Below are 25,003 nucleotides of genomic sequence, written 5' to 3' on the forward strand. Positions count from 1 at the left end.
GTTGAAAATAACTTTACTGATTAAAAATAGAATGTTCACAACTTTGTTAACTTCAACACTATGATCATGTAAACTATCTACGTGTTACTAAACTCAAATAAAAAACTTTTAGAAAACAATCTTTTAAATCAGATTTACTAAGAAACTTGTTATTTGGATGATTATACAGACAATATTACAGTTAATGTTGAAAATTTAAGGTCATATTACATCATTTTGAAGTAGTTTCTAGTTTTTTCTTAACAAGTTTACCTAAAGTTCACAAGGTATTTCAAACAAGATATGCAAGCATATTGGAGTTGAAACATCTTGTTTAATTTTACAACTGTTATTAATAGTTTTAATAAAAGCATTTTGTTTATTAGTTCTTTATTTTTTAATTTACTTAGCATATTAAGATTCTTTGGAAGTTAAAAACAACTTGTAAAGTAACTTGTAAAGTAGTACAGTGTGTATTCTTTTTGTATAAGTTTTGTCTTTTCAGAACATTTTCTGTTGCTAACAAAGAAAGTTTTATTTTATTTTTTAGAAATTTTAGAAATGAACTAAAATACATTGAAGCACTTTGTAGTTCAGCTCAATTCATTATTATTATTTTTTTCTATGCCTAAAATTAAAAGCATTAATGAGAATAAATATTTTTAGATTAGCAAACTGATTCTGATTAGATTAAGTTTACTATTCAGTTTTATTTTAAATGGACATTCTCTTTATGTATAACATAAAGAACTAAAATAAATGTTGAATTAAAACAAGAAAATGTTATTTGTTGACATGAGAGTGTTATATACATACATACATACATACATACATACATACATACATACGTACGTACGTACGTACCTACATACATACATACATATATTTATACATAAATACATACATACATATATATATATATATATATACATATATATATATATATATATATATATATATATATATATATATATATATATATATATATATATATATATATATATATATATATATATATATATATATATATATATGTTTAAGTTTAGTGAGTTAGAACTACAGTGTTGATTATAACAGCCTTTAAATGTAACATTTTGTTAATAATAATAGTTAATGGAAATAATTTGGTATCAAAATTTCAGAATTTTGTCTATTCTATTTTTAAGTGTCATTGTTTCCAGTATCAATTGCATCTTGTGATAAGAAGTTCCAATCGTCTCCCACTCTATTTGTTAAATAGTAAAACTTGCATATTTTTTTAGTGATGTCTCGATGAAGACTTTAAAAGACTTTGTGACGGTTTCTGGACACGTGGCTGTAAAATCTCAAAGGCTCACTAAATCTAATATATTCAGTTAAATTTGATATTTTAAACATTTCTATCAAGTCACCCCTTCTGCTCTTTTCTTGTTACATTGGCAAACCTAATATTTTTCTCCTTTCTTCATTAAGATGCATATCAGTGTTTCAATGTTAGTCAATCTACACTGTACATTTTCCAGTCTGTTAATAGCTTTAATACAATATGAGCTCCATACTGATGCTGCATATTCATGCTGCGGCCTAATAATTGACTTTTTATTAATTCCAGCATCAGAATCAGTTGAGTTTGGTATACTAAAATTATATAACAACTTTAATATGACAACATCAAGATATTTAAATGCATGTTTTATAAAACCTAGTGTTTGGCAACACTAATAACATGATTTTCCCATTTAAGGTCATTTGATATTATAATACCTAAATCTCTATTGATTTCTGTCTTTTGAACAAACAAGATCTTCTAATTTGTAGTTAAGTTGAGGATTCAATTTACCAATATGCATAACTTTTCACTTATCTCTGTTAAACTTAATCGAACACTTATTTTACCAGTGTAACAACTTATTTAAGTCTTTGATTGTTGCTGAACTTTCATTGGTGATTGCTGACATGATTTTAGTATCATCTGCAAACTACTCTAATTTATTTAGTATATTATTATTTTATTAAGTCATGAATAATAAGCCTAATCTAAAACACTGCTTGTTTTTTTTTCTTTCAATATTTTAACTCTTGCTGTCAACATAACATTTTTGCTCACAAGTTTATCCATTTAAGACAAGTTTTCAACATCTTTATGCTCTAATTCTGACACTCGCGTAGTTAATTCTTCAAGCTACTGTCTTCAAGCTACTGAAACATAATCCACTGTTGATCCCATATCAATATATTGATTATTTTAAAAAGATATAACTATTAAACTTTTTAAAATGTTCAACTGTAGGTTACTTCAAAATAAAAACACACCTACCATCTTTATTCGCTAGTGCTCTCTCTCTTTCTTTCTCTCTTTCTTTCTCTCCCTCCCTCCCTCCCTCCCTCCCTCCCTCCCTCCCTCCCTCCCGCCCTCACTCCCTCCCGCCCTCACTCCCTCCCTCCCCCTCCCTCTCTCTCTCTTTATATATATTTATATATATATATATATATATATATATATATATATATATATATATATATATATATATATATATATATATATATATATATATATATATATATATATATATATATATATATATATATTATATATATATATATATATATATATATATATATATATATACATATATGCATACACGTATATATATATGCATATATATGCATATATATATATATATATATATATATATATATATATATTATATATATATATATATATATATATATATATATAAATAGACCTTAATACAGAAAATTTAGAAAGACAACCAGGCCCAGGCCTCCACTGCGAAATGAGCTTTAAGGGGACTTCAAATTTAATAAAAAAATACCTAATATTGTCTTTTTTTTTTATCTTTGCTCTAATGATTTAAATTTTTCTAGTATACAAAATAATAATAATTAAATGTATTATATATATATGGAATAATAAAATGCATTTAAATTAAGTCATTTGTTTAATTTAAATGTTTTTTTATCTTTATATAAAATAACTTTGCAAATTATTGTCATTTCAGGTGTAATGCCTTCATGATCACCCTGCTTCCTGTCATCGATACTATTCAATATCTGTCATGCTTATAGTTATATATATATATATATATATATATATATATATATATATATATATATATATATATATATATATATATATATATATATATATATAGATATATGTATATATATATATATATATATATATATATATATATATATATATATATATATATATACTATATTATATATATATATATATATATATATATATATATATATATATATATATATATATATATATATATATACTATATATATATATATATATATATATATATATATATATGTATATATATATATATATATATATATATATATATATATGTTATATATATATGATATATATATTATATATATATATATGTATATATATATATATATATATATATATATATATATATATATATATATATATGTATATATATATATGTTTTTGTTTACTGCCGTACCAGAAGTTAAATACTAATGTTTATATTATTATATAATATTGTAACTCTGAGTTTTATGTGTTACCACAATCTTTAGGCAAGCAGTAAAAACTTAATTGTTTTGGGCTAAATTAAAGGTAACATTAAGGAAATTAACTATTGTTAATTAAGATTTGTTTTTATATCTATACCCCATAACACCCACAAGCCTTTCAAAAAATCCAACTATAATCTTCAATACATCCACACATCTTCTAATCACCCACCACAAATTATCAAACACTTACCCACCTCAATATGCAAGAAAATTTTTAAAACGAAGTTATATTTAATTTATCTAAAAACGAATATAAACAAGCACTAAGAAATAGCAGACACATAAACTGCTTCCTTAAATACCAGATAAAACAAAAAATACCCCAAACAAATTGTAAACACAATATCATATGGTTCAACCTCCCATTTAACAAAAACGTCTGGAAACATATGCTTATATTTAGCACAGTCATCAGATGCAGCAAATACACAGTTTGAATCAATAATATTTAAACAAAAAACAACTTCAGACATAACTAGTTGGTCTTTAGTATTTAATACTATATTATATGTTGATAGCTTTAAAGCAAAACCTTGTCACAAATTTAGACTGTGTTGATTTTCTTTTTTATTCGTTTCTTTGACTTCAAATAAAGATTAAGCTAGGTTAGACCAGCTGAAGTGTTTATATCCTCAGAACAAAATTCAGAAGCAATAGACTTAGTTAAAGTTTTTACCTATGACTAATTTTTTTTCTAGATGATTAATACTTTCCTATACTGAAATATTTACTCAAAGCAAATTTAAGCAAATATTTTAGCCTATGCCTACCTAAAATATTTATATTAGTATGGCAGAGTCTTGCAAATTAAAGTTAAACAATCCTATTTAAAATATTTATATTGAAAGAGTTTTCCCATGATGAATCTGTAGAACTGGTTCTATAGAGGTGTAATGAAGCTAACATACCTATGATAAGCAAACTCTGATATAAAATAAAATTGCAGTAAGGGTCGAAGGAGCTAGCAAACATAGATTTATTATTCCCAGTTGTAGTATCACATAAAAATTGTAGTATCACATAAAGTCCTAATCTAAAAAACGCCAGAAAGGAAAACCGTTTATTAAAAATTGTTTTGAGTCTTTTAAATAGTTTATTTTAGAACACTGCTGAATGGAAACCCATTTAATCCATACAAGTGTAAAAAAAAAAATGCTAAACTTTGAAAATAAACATATCTTCTTTTATAATTATTTCAAAATTGATAAATACTACTATAATTTAAATATTTATGTTTACCATAACATACAAAATATAATAAACATAAAAATCAATTTATAACAACATAATTTAATAATCTATTTATATAAATGAAAACTATGTAATAGCTTTTTTTTTTAATTTTTGCTTTAGGTGCCGCAAGAAGACCTAACAATCTTTTATAATAGCACCACAAAAAAGCAATTAACTAAGAAGTTCACTCCTCCTTCCTTAAAGATGGCGCAAAATATGCCCCGAGCTCAGTTCAAACCCTGGATCGCTTGTTTCTAAAGGAAACGCTCTAACCACTGCGCAACGGCTGCCTAGCTGATATTAAACCTAAAATAAAATTAATAAATTTCATTTGAAAAACTCATAACTTTAAATATTTATTTAAAACTTTTTTTATATAAAAAAAGTTGGATCTTTTTTTATCTTTTATAAATTTTATGGTCAGATAAAAAAAAGGCTATTGCTATAAAAACAAGTTAAAAAATAAGAAAACAGGACAAAATGGAAAAAAGAGGGAAAAAACAGGAAAACAGGCTCTGTAGAAACCCTGCTTGTTTTCATTATTGATTTAAAGAATAACTTTTTAATAAAACTTATACATAAACTATAAATCAATAAACCAAATTACTCAATCAAAGTAGGTGTGTTTTTTAACTCATTATTAGTTTTTTTACAACCTTTTATTGAACTTGCTTTCTTGTTGGTTTATTTTTTTCCGTGCAAAACAAACATGAGGTCAGCGGTAATAATAAAAGAAATCATTAAAAAAATTAATTAAAACAATGCAAAACAGACTATTAGCATTTCAGTTTAGTGTAAATAATTAGCATCGCTGTTAAATAATAATAAAAATATATAAAAAAAACCTTTTAAAAACAACAATTTACAAATGGACTGAAATATCCATTAAAGTCAATAACTGAAAATGTTGGGCACCAAAAGGAACGAGTTGCACTTTGTTGACCAACATTTTCAGTTATTGACCTTAATGGATAGTCCAGGTTGTGTACGTACTCAAAATCTTTGGGTCCTGTAAAATAGTTTATTTTTTACTTTTTAGTCCATTTTAAAAATGCATTTTTAAAATGCTGTTTTTAAATATGCCATATAATAATTTTGTCATTTGTCCTCAAAAAGCTATCATTTCCTTTTATTAAGTTAATTTAAATAAATTAAATAAATTATATTTTACCTACTGTTTTCTTTTATAAAATTACTAAATACAAATTATCTTGTAAAATTAAATAACATTTTTAGAATTATTAATTAACCAATGTAATTTGGGACCAACTAAAATATTTTACTTTATTTTTTAAACAATGCTCAACTTATTATTATAAAAGTTTGACTTGCAATTCTTGCCAATCACTTAATGGCATATTTTTTCAACCACTGATATATAATAAAAAGGGTAAGGCAATAATAACATTTATTATTGACTGTAACCTTGATTTAAATCAAGTTTTGATTATATTTTTACATCATCCTTAACTGTATCATATTATCAGTTTAAAATGTGCATTTATATTTAAAAATGTTTTTCAACAATAACATTAAAAAAAGAAAAAAAGTGATAAAACATGGTAAACACGATTTTAAGTTCTTATCACAAAAAGAAATCAATTTTGGAAAAATATATTAGAAATTAGAATAAAAAAAATTTAAAACTTTTGATAGCAAACAATAGTAACTGTTTTACAAAATCTTACATCTAAAGGTGTTATAGTCAAAATACTAAGTAGTTTTGATTCAACAAACTTAGTTTGATTTTTTATATCATATATTAAAACAAAAATGACTATTAAATAGATTTTGTAATTAAAATCAAAACTTGTTCTTGAAATATTACCAAGTTTTAATCGTAAATGTTTGCTTCTACTATTTTAGATAAACAAAAGCAATTGTTTGAAAGTTTCTAATCCTATAAATACTCCTGTACCCTTTTTTTTATTTGCCTCTCTTGTTCTTATTAATTTAAAGCAGAAAAATAATTATTGTGCTTTATAATGTGTGGTACAATAACTTAATTGTAATACCTCTATCATAGAAGACAAGCTAAGAGCAGCTAGTTCAAGATGTGAATGTCCAAATATTTAATTAAAAAAATGCAATTCTTAAAGAAACATCTTAGTGGGAAAAATTAAACATGAAGTTATGTACTACATATATAATAGGCAAATTTTTATTTAATTATATTCTATATAATTTTATTATTCACTAAACTGTTATAGCTGTTAACCAAACTCTGATAACACATTTGATAAACATTTTTTTTTTAAGTCATAATGCTTGTGCAAAACTATTTTTAATTTAATTCAAGATATTAAAACTTTTTTTAGTCTGTTACTATAGTTTTGTTATATTTCTCTATACATATGTTCAAGGTCTGCAAAACCTCTAGCGCATTGTTTACTAATCCATAAATTACCGTATGTATGTTTGTGCTCAATTTGAACCCCCAGCGCAAAGTTAGCTAATTTGCAGGTTATTATACATGTATGTTTGCATTCTGTCTAAATCCCTAATCACTTCACTCCTTGATTTATTTCTTTTCTCTGACCCTAACTTATATTCAGTTTCTTTTTATTTTCATAAGGTGGTTTAGACCATGTTTTGATCTTTTAAAAACTTTTACCTCATACTTCTTTTTTATTTCTTATCATTAGTATTTTTTCAATCTAATGTCTTATTACCTCTCCTGAGAATAAGGTAGAACTATTTGTAAAGAATCTTTCCTTTAATTCCTCTCTTGAATCTAATTACCGCACTCTTTTTTTCACCTCAGAGAAACAGAATAATCCATTGTTAGACATCCAAAAATTCTCGCTTTGCTGCTAAAATTATTTTTGATTCATCTTTTTCTACTACTTTTGGTGCAGAAAAAACACCTGTCAAAGTCTTACAAAAGTGCTCATGCTCTCTTCTATGACAGCTTAGTGATTGCAGCAACTAGTGAATTTTAACCTAACAAAACTTAGTTTCGTTAGATTAAAATTCTCTAGCCACAGCAATTTTTTACTGCTAACAATTATCACAAAACTGTTGGTATTCCTATAATGATGAATGGCAACACCATTACTAACCTGTCTACATTATATCTTCTCAGATTATTATTTACTACTGACCTCTCATGGAAACTATATATAAAAGCCATTGTAAAGTTGGTTTTATTATCTTGCTTGCCATTTTAATTCTATTAATTCCATCCTCTGCCTTGACAAATCTCTTATATATCCTTGTATAGAATACTATTGTGATATTTAGGCTGGTTCATCTAATAATGCCCTTTCTCTTCTAAACATATTGTAAATGTAGTGAAAACTTGCTCTAGCTGCCAAGCTAAAATTTATTCAATATTTAATTTTTACTCAATAAACTTACTCAATGTTAACTCAAAGTGTTTAAGTTCAAGTATTTAATTTATTTATAAAATGTATATAATAATGTCATTAATATATTTGGTTGATTTGAAAGATTTTTTAACAAATTCTACAATGAGGTATATAATAACAGACCACCTAAAACTTTGATGAAACTTGAAGGGTTAGTTTATATCAATTAAAATTACTTAAAATTTCAACATAAAGCCTATTGTTGGTCATGAAATATGGTCATTTGAAGTTTCTGATTTTTTCAAAAATTAAAGTTGTAAAACATATTTTGTTCATAAATTAAAGCTATTTATTAAAAAATAAAAATTTTATATAAAAACCTAGCCATACTTAAGTAAATTGTTGATATTTTTTTAATGTCATATTTTATCCATAACAAATGCTTAAAAATCCTAAGAAGATGTTTGCAAGTATAAAATTTTTGATTGGTCAATATAGAAAATGAGCAATTTTAAGAAGTGAAAAGACATTATTTTAGTTTCTATCTATGTTAGGTATTCTTAGAAGTTTGCCGATAACATATAATTCAGTTGGAAATTATGAGCTACTAAATATGGCTCAGACTAAAACTTAAAAAGTTGTGCCTTTATTTCAAACTACTTGTAACATAGGATCAACACTGATTTTAGCAATAACTTTTTTTTTTTTACTGCTTTTTTATGTGCAATAAAAATAGAGTTATTGATGTACTTTAGTTTGCATTAAATCAGAATGTAATGTAATTGTATGTAAGAATGTTCATATATAAATAAAGAAGCATTTCTTAATCAGTAATAGAAACATGTCTGAACTCAAGTCTGAATTAAACTCAGTTTTCAAAACCCTTCCCTCCCATTCACTTTTTAATATGTACATTTTTAACCAAAAATTTTTATCCTCAAAAAATTTCTTTTTTCTTAATTGTTTTTATTTATTGGTTATTAAAAATTTCACTTTATACTGTGTCTGATTTTTTGTTTGATGCATGAAGTGTCTTTATGTGCAACCAAAGTATTGAACACACACATATTAAAGCTGTGACATTAGATATGTTTTAATAATTTTTGTATTTTGAACCAGCAGTATCACTGAAATAAATGCAATGTTTAAAGTAAGATATCAACTCTTTAAATATTGTATTACCTCATGAATTAAACAATGAACAGAGTTTGTGTTGTGTTGCAATTATCTTTTTCTAAAAACTAAATAACAAAAGGATGCTCTTCACTACTGATTAAAGGTGATTTCTTGAATTCTGTGTTTATCAAACAAAGTAGTAAGGTGCTTTTTTAGAGTGTCAGTATCTGGTAAGTAATCGTAACTGTGCAGCATGCTGTCTCAATTTGTTAACTTACATACAACTGATATCAAGATCTTTTTGATTGCAGTATGGACACTTTTATCTTTGCTTTTGCATAGCTGACCCTGCTATTATGAGCTACTAGTTTTAAAGGTTACAACCAAAGCAATTAATGCTTGACTTAAATTTTTCTTTGACACGAGTCTCATTAAAATCATTATCTTTATGTTTACATGAATTGCTTTCCTAATCATTTTTGTTATATTTTAAATACAACATTATTTGACATTTTGCACAAATCTAAATAAAAGAAGGACTTTGATTTAATGCCATGTATCAAACTCCTTAACAGTAGCAACGTTGGTTACTCTGACATACACTAAAAAGTAACAAAATTATAAAACATTAAATAAACCCTTATCTTTTATAATTGATTAAGTCAATTTATTTTTAAATACTTTTTAATTTAATTTTATGTTAGTTAAATGTCATAACTAAAGCTTCTATTCAAGAAGACCTTTTTTGTGGTACTTACAAATAGTTTGAATATGATTTACTTTACATCATAAGTGCACAAGTTCTTGATCTTTTTCTATTAGTTCCTCAAAACTAGAGGTGTACCAAATTGGAAATTTTGAATTCCAACCGAAGCCAGATTTGCCCGAATTGTAAATAAAATTCCGCCCAGAATGAGAGATAGATTTATGTAATTTTTTACTTTCAATACTGAAAGTGAAAGTAAGCACCTCAGCATCATGGCTACATAATATATGTTTATAACCTATAATATATATACTTTCTATTTTTGCATTTACGTTAAAATTGAAATACTTACAGTATTAGGTGTCCTATAATTTTTAATTATTTAAACTTTAATTAATATTTAAAATGAGACTATTCTCAGAGACAAGTAACATTTTTGATGAAAAATGAGCAAATTTGTTCCTAAAACTGAACAGCAACTTATTTTGCACCACAATATTTCTAAACATCTAGAAATCCTTACATAATCGATTACTGTGAATAAAATTACATTATTCTTATTAAGAATTTTGTATTATTTACCTAGGTTTAGCTATAGCTCTTTCTTGCCCTGTAAGACAATAAATTTTTAATTTAATTTACACAGTCTGTCACATGTCTTAAAAAAAAGTAAAAAATAAGTTCCGGCAATCTGTCCTAAAATTTTGTAATTCCAGCCGGAACCAGAATGACTTAGAAGTTTTAAATTATGGCTGGAACTATGGCCGTAAAGGAATTCTGGTACATTCGTGTTTTGAGTCTAAACAACTAATTTTTTCAACTTTTCTAATGCAACATTGAATTAAATCTATATATGCCATTTATTTTTAATTATTATCAAAAATAGTACATTAAACTTTATGGTTTGAAGTGTAAATAAGATTTTGATCAGGTTGCACACAAATAAATAAAAAAGATAAATGTTATAAATAAAATAAAGATTTAAAAAATAACAACTTAAAACTTGATTGTCTTTTATGTAATAGCTATTAAGTCAGGAGAGGATGCAGCATTTTTTGGTCTTTGAGATATATAACTTCAAAACATGGAGCTAATTCCAAATATTTACATGATCATACTTATGTCAAATAAAGATGCTTTACAAAAAACTGCAATTATTGGAGCCTGGGAGCATAAAGTATTAAAATTCCCCCCTCCTGCCCCAAACCTGAGAGCAATTTAATAAAATATTTTTTATACTTTTTCCAACTTAGGCTTATATTCATTGAGAAATTTTATGTTTCATTGTATACTTTCTCAGCGTTCAAAAATAATGACCATATAAAATTTGCAACCCCTTCAAATTGAGGGGGTTTAAACTTTATATGGTCATAATTTTTGAATGCTAAAATATTTTATTATAAAATTTAAAATTTGCTGATGAATATAAGTCTAGTTGAAAATTGAACAAAAAATATTTCACCATCTTGTTGCTCTCACGCTTGGGGCAGAGGAGGGGTGGAGAAAAATTATGGGGCTTTTTTGTTCCCAGGCTCTAATCATTGCAATTTTTGCAAAGCATCCTTACATAAGTATAAACAGATAAATGTTTAGAGTTTGTTCAAAGACCAAAAAATGCTGGATCCATCCCTGTATTAAACATGTGTGTATTTATTTCTTTGTTTTAGTCGAAAGAAACTTTAATGGTAAAAAAAAGTCTCTTCCGACACATTTTTTTAACATTAAAGAGACATCAACAATTAAGCAACATTTAAATGTTGTTTAAAAATTAAAACAATTAAAAAGACACGGAAGTACATTAAGCTTTTTCGGTTTTTAAAGAACCATAATAATTATGACTAGAAAGTTTTTTTATTTAATGGTGATTTTGTTTTTGTTTTTTTACTGTTTTATAATATTTTTAAAACATGCAAGGAGTGCTTCTACATTGACTGAAAATTTGGTAAAACATGCAAGTGTTGCATTATTGATCAAAAATCAAATTTTAAAATTTCAAATGATTTTTAACATTTTTAGGTAGAAAATATGGATAAAATGTGACATTAAAAAGTTAATTGTCAACTATACACTAAAGTATGACTAGAGTTATATAATTTAAAAAAAAAAAAATTGTCTGAAATTTTTGTTTTTAAAATATAAATCTTAAAAGTACAAAACATGTTTTTACTACAGAACTTTTTTTTTCTTTTTGGAAAAATTTGAAATTTAAAATGATCATATTTCATGAACCACAAAATGTTTTATCCTGAAATTTTAAGTAAATGCTTTTCTGATTGATATAAAACAAACTAGCAATTTCGGTACAACTAGCATGGACGAACCAAAAAATTATTTTTTACAAACTCCTTTGTTTGTTGAATACTTTAAATATTAACTAATAGTAGAAAAATGGATATAAGTTACACACAAATTAAACTAAAATGTTTTTTTTAATAATATTTTATATATTAAAGTTTTTTCAATAAAAAAATAAATTCACTATTATATTTTTACCATAACATTGCTTTACTTCAGACGCTACACCATCACATGATGCTGAATTAATAAAAATATTACACACTCTTGATCTGTTAACAAACCCGTTGCCATTAGAAATATTGCATATTGACCAATCCCCCCATTGTGTCCAAGAAGCTAAAAAAATAATCAGAATATTTGATTAGGATAATTGATTTATTTATTTTCTTTACTAAAACTAGGGGTGCACTGATACCTACTTTTAGCCAATCCTAATTATTACAAGTCCTAAATTTGAATTTGTACTCTTTTCTTTTTCACTAATAGGTAATTTATGATTTTTTTCAAAGATTATGTTAATTGACATTTTTAATGTCTCTCTCTCTCTCTCTCTCTCTCTCTCTCTCTCTCTCTCTCTCTCTCTCTCTCTCTCTCTCTCTCTCTCTCTCTCCTCTCTCTCTCTCTCTCTCTCTCTCTCTCTCTCTCTATATATATATATATATATATATATATATATATATATATATATATATATATATATATATATATATATATATATATATGTATATATGTATATATATACATATATATATATATGTATATATATATATATATATATATATATATATGTATATATATATGTATATATATATATATATATATATATATATATATATATATATATATATATATATGTAATAACTGTATTTTAAATAATTTTTTTACAATAATATATATATATATATTTTTGTGTGTGTGTGTGTGTAACAACTAAATTTTTGCATACAACACAGACACACAAAAATACAAAACCTAATGCTTTCAAAACAATCAGCATTGGCCAATTGTAGCCAAGACTTATGCCAAGGCATTTGCTAAATGGTTGATGCATCAGCAGGACTATGCCAATGCCGATGCATTGGTGCACCCCTAATTAAAACAATATACAAAAGCTATAATAATCATCACAACAAATAAAACTGTTTCCTACCTAAGCAATTAGTTCTCTCAAAGCTTTCACCGGGACACTGTTGCTCAGTATTCAACACATTGCAATCTCTGGTTCGATTAGTATAATCAGAGGCACTTTTACAAGTTGTCCAAATGCTCCAATCTCCCCATTTAGCTAAAATAAAAAATCAACAATTGATAAAACATAAAAATCAAGAAGTTTGAATAAAAACATAATTCAAGCATTAAAATATGTACTTTTCATGTGCTTTACAGTGCTTAAAACATCTACTCATAAAGCACAACAAATATATACTTATAAAACACATTAATGTTACACATTGTTACTTTAATGTATTATAATTGGTAATAAATATAGTATCAAAAACTCAAACTCAAAAAATTATTTAAAAACCATTCGTAGCTATGTCTCAAAAAATCAAATATATAAGAGATTGATATAATAATATCATTTGTGACAACAAAAAAACTTATTTATAAAGCAAAACTAATAATTGACTGCTTCCAACATGTATTCACTGCTAATATTAATTGTAATAACGTAATAGTCAAAATCTCCTTCATTAACTTCTAAAGCACATTGTCACCAAGTCAGTGATAACATAAAAACCATTATAATGAAAATGCTATTTTGATTGGGATTTACCTCAGATATTAATAAAATCACTAAATAAAGAAAAACAAACGAATGAAAGGAAAATAAAAGAGGGGTCTAAATTTAATGCACCGGACTTCCGAATTCATTCATTAACAATCATGTAATGATATTCACAAATTATAATTCACTACAAGTTAATAGTAGAAAATTAGGAAATATTTATTACTATGTTGTCATAATAAATAATTTTGCATGCAAAGCTTTTTTAGCATATATTTATTCAATTTTTTAAACTTTGATGAAAATAATTTACTAAGAATGCCTTAATTAGTATCACAAAATTGATTTTATATATTGAACCCTTTTACAACTTTAGATTTAGATATGACGCAATTGCATAGCTTTTATCTTACAAAGTTAAGGACTATATATGCATCAAGAACTCTTAAAAAATTTATACACTTACTAAATATTACAAAAAGACATTGAATAATAATATACAATGTATGTTAAATACAAAATCATAAAATGCAATTTGCTCACAAGTACAAAGTAATTGTTAAGTTTATCCATATTTGAGTCAAGTTTACCTTCAAATAACTGTCATAGGTTTTATACCTATGTATAAAATCTTTTATTTTCTTTTTCAACTTTTAAACAACTCTAATCAAGTCCCTTAGCTTTTTGTTAGTGGTAGAGTGTGAGAGTGCTTGGTTTATAATAACTTTGTACCGTCTTTAGGGTATAAATATATCAACCTTACAACTTTAAAAAACTCCAAATTTTTATTTTATTGCATCAAAACATTACTAATTTTACTTCACATTCTGCTAAAAAAAAACTTTGGGATAGTTTACATTTTGTTGGTACAATTCACACTGACTCTTGGTCGTGATAAAAAGTTTATGTTTAATATAATCCCACCTAAAAAAGAAAATTACACACTAGAAAACTCTCTTCAAACTAGTGTAACCTTTTAAGGCATTTTTGGTGTTTTAGAAAAAAAATTTTTTTGTCATATTACTGACCATTATATGGTCATTATTATTATATCGTCATATTTTTTTTTTTTTTTACCTCTTCAAGGCCGAGAAGGCCACTACAGATGAGAAGGCTACTTAATAGTGGTTATAACCCTCTCTCAACTCTATAACTCCGACACACGAACCTTGAGGAACAAGGTCGCTGCGCGGGGAAACAAGTTGAACGCGGTACTACCAGGGACGTGGTGGGGATCGAACTCGGAACCTATATATGTATTATATATTAATGACCCATATTCATTTTAAAATATTCATACTTCAAAAAACTTATTTTATTACACCATTAACGCATTTCCTGTAAAAGGTGTTGTAAATACAAATATATTGTCTCTATTTTAACTATATATACTATATTTTAAAATAGAAAAACAATAATAACAAAAAAGTTTACTCAAAATCAAAAATGAAAAAGATTGGCTGGCTCTGATAAAAAAAAAATTAGATTAAGTACAGAAGAAATAAAAAATTCAGGTTTATCTTTACCAGATATTTAACAGATATTTAAGTCAGGTTTATCTTTAACCCATATTACATCAATGATGATTAGCCAAGAGAATGGGTATTATAAAAGAAAACAGATATAAAACAGATAAAAAACAGATGGGTATTATAAAAGAAAACAGAAAAGGGTAAAGTATTTTATTTGAGACACCATCTCTATGACAAATAACATCCAAAATTTTTTGAAGCTATCTCACTAACACTTAAGGGGGAATTAAAACAGTTTTCCAAATATATCATCAAAACTAATCAATTTAGGTTTAATGTATCAAATAATATATAAGTACCAATAAATAACATTATATAGGACTTCGAGTTAAAAACTGTTTGTGTTTTTATTCTTTTTTCTGTTCTTCATGTCATCTTTATTGTTTGTTTATGCCTAGAGTTGAAGATATTTTTTAAAAAGAAAATGATTCCTGATATTGAAAAAAAATTGTTTTTATATCTACAAACTGTTATTTTATAAATTATTACTAGAATACATACGTGATAAACAAACTTTTTCGTGACAAAATTATCCTAAGTGATTAATTTAACATCTAAAAACAACTTTAAAAATGATTCATAAGGAACAAAATGCAGTTCAATGCAGATTAAAAGAATATCTTAAAATTGTTGCTTTAAATTGTTTTAATTATATTACAGTTGTTATATATATATATATATATATATATATATATATAATATATATATATATATATATATATATATATATATATATATATATATATATATATATATATATATATATATATATATATATATATATATATATATATTTATTTATAGTTATAAATACAGATTAATGATACATAAAAATGTTTTAAACAAAAAAGTAAAAACACTAAAATACTAACTGTTGAACAATTCTTGTTTTTAAATTATTATCGAATTAAAAAATAAGACTTCAGCATCTAATTACAGTTGAGAAACAAAATTGCACCAACCCAAACCTTCCATATATTTTTTTGTAGAGCAAGTGCTATTATATTACTAAAAAACGAGTTTGCATTTTTTTTTAGTAATATAATTTAATTGTTTTTAACAACACTGAAACCGCAGATACAATTATGTATCTGCTGCTTCAGTGTTATTAAAAACAATTAAACTTTAAATACAGCATTATAACAAATGTATTTATATTACCATAGCATTCTTTGGCATCATCATTGTTTCCAGTACACCACTCTATACCAAGAGATACATTACACTCTCTTGTACGATTAATAAATCCAATCTCAAAGTTACAACTTGACCAATTGCTCCATTGCATCCAAGCAGCTGTAAGTTAATATTATTAAAAATAACTTGCTTTTTTTGTAAAAAAACATTGTGATTATTATTTCATTATATATATATATATATATATATATATATATATATATGTATATATATATATATATATATATATATATATATATATATATATATATATATATATATATATATATATATATATATATATATATATATATATATATAAAATTAGAGTAAACCAAAACTTACCCTGGCATAGAGCATAGTGATTTTGGTTTAACCTAATTTTTTTCTTTTATTACTATTATTAGGCTTAGGTGTTTGAAAATTTTTTAAATCTTAACTCTCTATTAAACATCAAAAATTGACATTTAATTAATTAAAATATCTATAAAAAGTTACATCATTTTATGATTACATCATTTATTCAAAACAAAAAGACTGTTACAGTAATAAAACATATAATTTTTGTCAAAATGACTGTAAAAAGATGTTTAATTTGTGCTTGTTGTTTTATTGCCTTTGGAAAAGGATCAAAAAAACTTATTAAAGTGACTCCTGCAATATAAGTCCATATTTAAAACTAATTTTGGAGAGAAAATGATGAAGACAAAAGATTTCCAAAAAACATTAGTACATCTTGCAAAACAAATTTACATGCATTGAACAGGGGGGCAACATCAAAACTGAATTATTGGATTGAAAAATATCTAAAATTGACAGAAACTCAGAAAATTATTTGATTTTAGTGAAATATTTGTTTATAATTTATTAACAATATATATATATATATATATATATATATATATATATATATATATATATATATATATATATATATATATATATATATATATATATATATATATATATATATATATATATATATATATATATATATATATATATATATATGTATATATTTATATTTATATATATATATATATATATATATATATATATATATATATATATATATATATATATATATATATATATAATGAAAGATAGTATTAATAGGAACTAGATTGAAAGTGATATTTTTGTATTGTTCACTTGTTTATTGTTAATATAAACAGTGGGTTTTTCCCACTCAATGAACAAGGTTGAATCCAAAATTGAAAAACTAGCACAATTAAACCTATTATGAACTATTCAAATATGTTGAAACATCGACATTGGTGTTGCTATTGTAAAGGCAAGAAATTTTCTTAATCAACTGAAAAATCCATAGTTCTTATATTAACAATACCATGTCAACATTTTGTCGCATTTGGAACACCTACAAAATTGTCAATATTTCCTTATATTGGAATAACATCAATTTAACCAAACAAAAAAAACTAGCGCATATGAAGACATATTTATTAAATAAAAGCTGGTTAATAGTTTTAATCATGCTAGTGGATTCGGTATATGAGCTAGTGGACATATGCATCCCAGTATACAACCTTTTTGTAGATATTTCCAAAATGGAATGCAAAATCAAAAGTTTAAAATTTTTATATTTCTGAATGGTGTAGATAAAAAAAATCAGTCATTAGAGGAACTTCTTTTAGTGTCACAGTAAATTTATAGAATGTTTCCTTGTTTTTATTAAAGTAGAACAAATTTGAAAACATAAAAACCCTCCGAAAAAAATCGCTAACTATATAAAAATAGCAGCAAAAAAAGACATGAACAAAATAGCCGAAGATAAAAATGAACAATTATTTGTTTTTCCTTGTTTGTCTTGTAAATTGGAAATATATTTATAAACTCAAATGGATGAATATTATATACATCCATTTAAGTATTTCTAACCTTCTAATATCTTGATTTTGTGTAGATCAATTCATTTAGAAATATTTATACTAAACTAAACTAGTTACTAAATTTTAGTAACAAGACAGTAAGTAAACATACACATATGTGTGGTTAGAGTATGGTTTTATATTGAACATTAAATGCATCGCACAGTGGGCGGAATTTCAAAAAACCTGGCCAAAAGTCTAAAAATGATTATAATTAATGGAAAATTTCTGTAAAGCATTTTTTTGAATCCCCAACTTTGAATTTGACATAAGTGTACCAAAATTCAATAATGGTAGATCCAAAATGGCGGTGTTTTAAAAACATTAATCATTAGAAATGCCTTTGGGCTTTCATGTTTAACCAATTAGTTCTAATTCGACATTTAAGTTCAATAGACTAATGTATTATTTACATTACATATATAAACATTATATATAATACCGATATATAATGTATTATGACTGTATTATTATGCCGCAATGTTAAAAAAAATAAATTGAAAAATTCATTATTTATTCTACTTATTTATTTGTTCAAGGAAAACAAGGAAAACTTTTATTTGCATCATTTATCATAATTGTTTCATTTATATTACTTTAAAATAAATCACCACTGTCATCTGAATCATTTATTGTTGAAATATTGTTGATAAACTCAATCACAGACGAATGAGTTTCAGAGTTTTCGCTAATCTCCGGAGGTAATAACATTTGTAAAGCTTGAGAAGACAAAGATCTGCTAACTTTTGCATGAGATTTTAAAAGTGAAGATATTGCAGGATCTGACGAAACCAGAAGTCTGCAAAAAACGTCATGCATTGTATTTTTTCTGGAATTTTTCCTGGAGAAATCTTCGCGATATTTTTTTAAGTCTTTGTTTCTCGATTCCTGTGCATCCTCAGATAGTTGTCCTATGGGTAGTATTGCTGTTTTTGTTATTAAGGCTCCATGAATAAGTACTTTGTGTACTGTTGTAGGCATGTTGTACCAAGGATACTTTTCAACAAAAAGTAGTGCAGTTTCGGTAGAATAGTTATCGAGTTTGTCTGCGTCTATTGGAAAACCACTAGATAATACCTGTAAAATTACATGAAACCAATTTCTTAGTTCTAAATCCACTCCTAGAATATCAGCAGACACTTGTGAGTTTTTAAAAAATCTTCGAGCTGTATTTCCGTCATTTGTATTTCCGTCATTTGTATTACCGCATCCTGGTTTCGGTCGATCAACTATTAACCCTAGCTGCAGCTTAAAAGCATTCTGGATTAACAATTTTTGTTGTAATATTATACTTTTTTCAATGTCAGAACGTGCTTGCCATTTTTTTATTCCAAGTTTATAACCAAGATGCAAAAAACATTCAAAAAAGCGAATCCATGCGTGCAACGTTGATAAACCGTATTCCAATTTTGATTCGTCAACTTTTATTTCTTTAACGAAATTGATATTATTGAATTGACTCGAAGTAGCAGAACACAAATAACACCGCATTGTTGATTTCGTCAATGTTATTGCATTGCAAACTTTTCCGTCAATCATTGTCATAACCAATTTATAATGTATTTTAATTTCTATTTCATGTTGAACAATGATGAGAGGAACCAGTGATTTAATTTTATCTTCAATATAGTCTTTTTCATTAATGCTTGTATGGACATTTTCGTGAAGAAATTGAAGTCTGATAGGTCGGCAAAATCGAGTAGATGAGGGTGTCCTATTTTTCCATAGAATAATATCTTGACCTAAAACTGAATTTGTACACAAAAGTTGTAATGGTACAAGTGAAGTCAGAAAAACATTTGCATCTGAGTTTCTTCCATCGGCAAATTTCTGTTTATATTCGCTATTTTTATAATTCTTAAACAAGTGTGATTTAATAAAGATTGCAGTTTTACTTCGGCGCTTATTTCAGTTACCGTTATATCTTCAGGGTAACACATTTTCTTGGCTTCTTTAAGTTTTTCGTAAGATGGTAAAAAAGAAGAGCTATTAGCAATTGCAGCACTTCTTATAATGCAATATTGATGTTTAGAAAGTTTTGCTTCCATTATTATAGAAAGAGCTGTTTCAGCACATAGTTCAGATGTTTGTGAAATTTGGGACAATTTAAGGCTCTCTATATAGTTTGCGACTCGGTGTTGAATTGTGGAAGGTAAATCTTTAACTGTAACTCCGGCATTGCATGCTCCTGAAGCCCGAAGGCTCATCTGAGAAGCAAATGCTAACTCGGATGAACTAAATGTCGAACGCATTTCCTCTGTTTTTCGCCGTTTCGTTCGTTCACTAGCTTCATCAAAATTCAAAGGTGGTCGACCCATTGCACTATGGCTTTTTCTCTCTTTATTTCGTGCTTGAACAATCTGAAATTATTTAAATGTTTAGTACATATAAAAAAGTTTAAAACTTTAATAGAGATAAGCATTAAATAACTTACACAAATATTTGTTGAGGCTTTTAACCAAGTGTCATGTGTCTTCAAAAATATTTTTTTTGTTCGGTTACTACTTTTCCATTTTATTTTTAATTTTGTCAATACATTTTTTAGTTTCTTTTTATCATCTGTTGAAAATGTGATTGCAAAATATTAAGCTGGTCATCTAGATCTGAAGATAACTCGTTTTTTAAAATTTCAAAAATTTCAATTCGAGGAATTTGCAAATGATCTTTTTGTGAACCTTAGATATTAATTGAAAATATAATAATTGAAAAAATCATAAAAAAATTATAACTTTACTAAACTAATTAAAAATAAAGTAAAAAGTAATCGATAATATATTATATTATACGAATTCGATATATAAGAGAAAGGTAAAATATACTGTTAATCATATGATTGTATATAGATATAGTTATTATGTTTTTTGAGAAACTGATTTTGTAAAATTCAATAAAACTATACAAAAATCGTCGTAGCTGAGGTAAAAAAGACGCCGTAACCGAGGGGGTTTGTCTCCCCCCCCCTACACTCTAACTTTGTCAAAATCTCATTCATGTGTGCTACTAATTTTTTTGTAGTTTTATTGCACTTAACAAAATCAGTTTCTCAAGAAACATAATAACTATATCTATATACAATTTGACTGAGTTTGTAAAGAAAACAAAACACCGCCATTTTGTTTACTAAAAAACACGACTAGCACTACACAATATAAGTTAATGAAGTAATAGGCAAAAATAGGTGCCTTTTCTTTTAATCAATCTTTAGAATACACTTTTATGAACAACATCCTAATTATAACTAAGCGGAATCTCGCGGGTTCACTACTTTTTCAATGCTTGAAAAATAGGTTAAAGAAAATAAATAAACTTTATTCTGTATTTTTTTAATCGCACTTTTCGCATAAAGTTTAGAGAAATAATATAAAACTTTTTACTAAAATATTATATAAATACCTTGAATAGTATCGTCCATAGTTAGTTTTTCAGTAACGATAAATAACTTTTTTGTAAACAATACTTATTTGACCACATTTTTTGTTTGTTTTTAAAATGTCTATTAAGTGTTTTTAATAACAGATGTTTAACTGCGTAGATTTAGGTAACTTTAAAATTTATACAATTTTTTCTTATACAATTAAATGCAACAGGGCTTTGTTTATGTAGTTTCAAAATAATAAAATCACAATAGTGATTTTTTTTTGTTGACTTTTGGCCAGCTTTTTGAAAATTAGCCCACTGTGCATCGTAAGGAGATAGATGTATCTGTTATACTTTAATAACTTTCAATGTGTTAATCTGCAAGAAAAATGCCAAGCTGTAAGGCATAAAGTATTTAGAGCAAACTAAAGTGTCTATCCTGGGCATGTCATAGGAGACAATGGTGATTAGCATTACTTATTAAAAAAAAATCCCGTAAATAGAGTTTGCGGGACATAACGAAAGAAAAAATTTTCTATACCGTAAAAGTTCGGCAGCTTAGTAACATCGGTCATTTATGAAAAAATATAAGAAAGCATGCAAAATTCAATTTTTACATGCTTTTTTTTTCTCAAGTAATATTTGTAATTAGTTTTTAAATATGAATCCTTAAAAAAAAAGGAACGTTTAAATGCAATTCGCTGAAATAATTCTTTTGCAAAACAACACTTTGAAAAATTGCATACCATTAAAATCTAAAATAAGCAAATTATTAAAAAAATGATCATATTTAATCTTTGGATCATTAAAAATTACCATATTAATTATATTTACAAAAAAAATATATATATATTAATTTTTGAAAATTAACTACTTTTTTTATTAAAGTTAGTGAAATTTTAAAATAGACTAACTTCGGTCATTCACGGATAAACAATAAAGGAGACAATAAGCAGTAATTTTGTGAAATGTTGATACGAGTTGCAAATGGGCCAGTAAATTTGTATAGTTGTAAATTTACCAGTAAATTTGTTTGAAGGATACACTCCATGGTATTTTATTTGAATAACAAATTTGTTTATAATTCCAAAATTAACTGACGGATCTTTGAGTTCTAAAAAACATTAGGCTTGCGACATTTTTTTTGGAGATAAAATAATAGCCCCACGACAATTATGGATGTGTTGCGAATCCTATGACGATTGGTTCTGTGGATATTGCTGTTCTACTATGGTCAAAAGTACGTGCAAGAATTGCCAATAAATATACAAAACTCATTTAAAGCTTAGTAGTTGTTTTTTTCATTAATTAAAAAAACCTTTTTAAATTAATTGAAAAATATATTTTTTATTCTTTTTACTAGTAGCGTAGCAAATGTGACAGGGTACTATACTATAAAACTGGGGCTACTACCCCACTATAAAACTGGGGCTACTACCCCACTGGGGCTACTACCCCACTATAAAAACTGGGGCTAAAATTAAGGATTTTAAGGAGATTTAAGGAGATATTTTCCTAATATTTAAGGAGATTTGTTCGCGAACGACAACTTTTTGAAGGAAAAAGTAAGGAGAATTAAGGAGAAAACAATTATATTAAAAACAGAATCTTTCTTTTTTCCATAAATTTTAAATACAAATAGATAAACTATTATAAATGAATATATATATATATATATATATATATATATATATATATATATATATATATATATATATATATATATATATACACATATATTTATTATATAGCTCTAGTTTATCTATTGAGCACTCTTTCAAGTATACAATATTATACATGATAATATAAAGATATTTTCTTTATTCATATATATATATACACTTACGTATATATATATATATATATATATATATATATATATATATATATATATATATATATATATATATATATATATATATATATATATATATATATATATATATATATATATATATATATGTATAGATATATATATGTATATATATATATATATGTATATATATATGCATATATATATGTATATATATATATATACTAGGGTGGTCCTTATTTTCGAAAGTTCATATTTTTTCAAAATTATTTGTGATTTTGTTCAGTTACACCAAAACATTAAAAATACAAAATTTCAGCTCAATCCGATAATAGTAACACGTGCCGCATTGGCCTTAAAGTTTCATGCATCTGACTGTCTAATATGCTATGACGATGCTATGCGCAACTAACCACTAAGTGCATTCTGAATTCGCTACAAGCGCAACTATAAGTCTCTACAAGTCAATTTTGTTTTTACATATTATTTGTTCAATGCTACATTCGTTTTAGTTTCGTACATGAAGTGCATAAGAAAAGACGTGCTATATAAGTAATTGATAAAAGTGCTAAAATGTCCACTTTTCGAAAAAATATTTATTTAGTTGGAGTGATGAAAAATCAAATCTGCGGTAGTAAATTACCATGTAAACGAGATGTTTTGAGTGTACTTTTTTATAAAATGAGAGTGGTAAATTTAAATCTTAATGACAGCAGTGCTTTAGTTGTTGATGAAGTGGTCGTTTTTTGGAAAAAAGCAAAAATCCCAGTTCAAAACCGTTCAAACCGTATTTCGAAATTAAAATCTTTGCACGATAATGTCAGAAATTTAGAAAAATCTAAAAATAGAGATACTGAACGACAGAGAGAAAAAGAAAATGATTTTAAAGAAGATTTAGACAACCTTTTCAATATTGCCACCTTAAATGCATTAAATGAGATTAAAATCGCCGAAGATAGAGAATTTTTAATTAAGCAAAGGGAGAAAGGTAGAGTAGGTTGTATGTTGGGAGTAAATATCAAATTATTACGTAAGGAAAAGCGGAAAGAAGAACGCACAGCTGCAGAGTTGAAAAGAAAAGAAGATTTGTTTGAAAATTCTAGTTGTTCGATTGCATATTTTGAAATGGAAGATAAAGAAAACGAAGATTCACAGAAAATAGTGAAAAATCAAGAGAACAGTGAAGATGACACATATTTAATATCGGAATCTGAACAGGGTCTATCTTCAAACAAGAAAGGACGAAAGACGTTAATGACACCTCGCCTGGCCGCTGCCTTGGACAAATGTAAAGTGA

General features: G+C 25.6%; 1 protein-coding gene across 3 annotated transcripts in view; it reads right to left on the minus strand.

Annotated features, from left to right (window-relative positions):
• LOC136080674 (A disintegrin and metalloproteinase with thrombospondin motifs adt-1-like) overlaps positions 1–25,003 on the minus strand; it is a 157,492-nt gene that overhangs the window by 54,332 nt on the left and 78,157 nt on the right. For all 3 annotated transcript variants that reach the window (XR_010638590.1, XM_065797621.1, XM_065797620.1), the window contains exons 7-9: positions 16,633–16,767; positions 13,361–13,495; positions 12,406–12,546 (exon numbers count right to left, since the gene is read on the minus strand). Coding sequence is in view for 2 of the 3 variants with exons in the window: in XM_065797621.1 (XP_065653693.1) it covers positions 12,406–12,546; positions 13,361–13,495; positions 16,633–16,767 (411 nt within the window). In the remaining variant the exon portion in view is untranslated. The remainder of the gene's footprint in view (positions 1–12,405; positions 12,547–13,360; positions 13,496–16,632; positions 16,768–25,003) is intronic.

This window comes from Hydra vulgaris, chromosome 05 (genome assembly GCF_038396675.1).
Source record: "Hydra vulgaris chromosome 05, alternate assembly HydraT2T_AEP".
NCBI lineage: Eukaryota > Metazoa > Cnidaria > Hydrozoa > Anthoathecata > Hydridae > Hydra > Hydra vulgaris.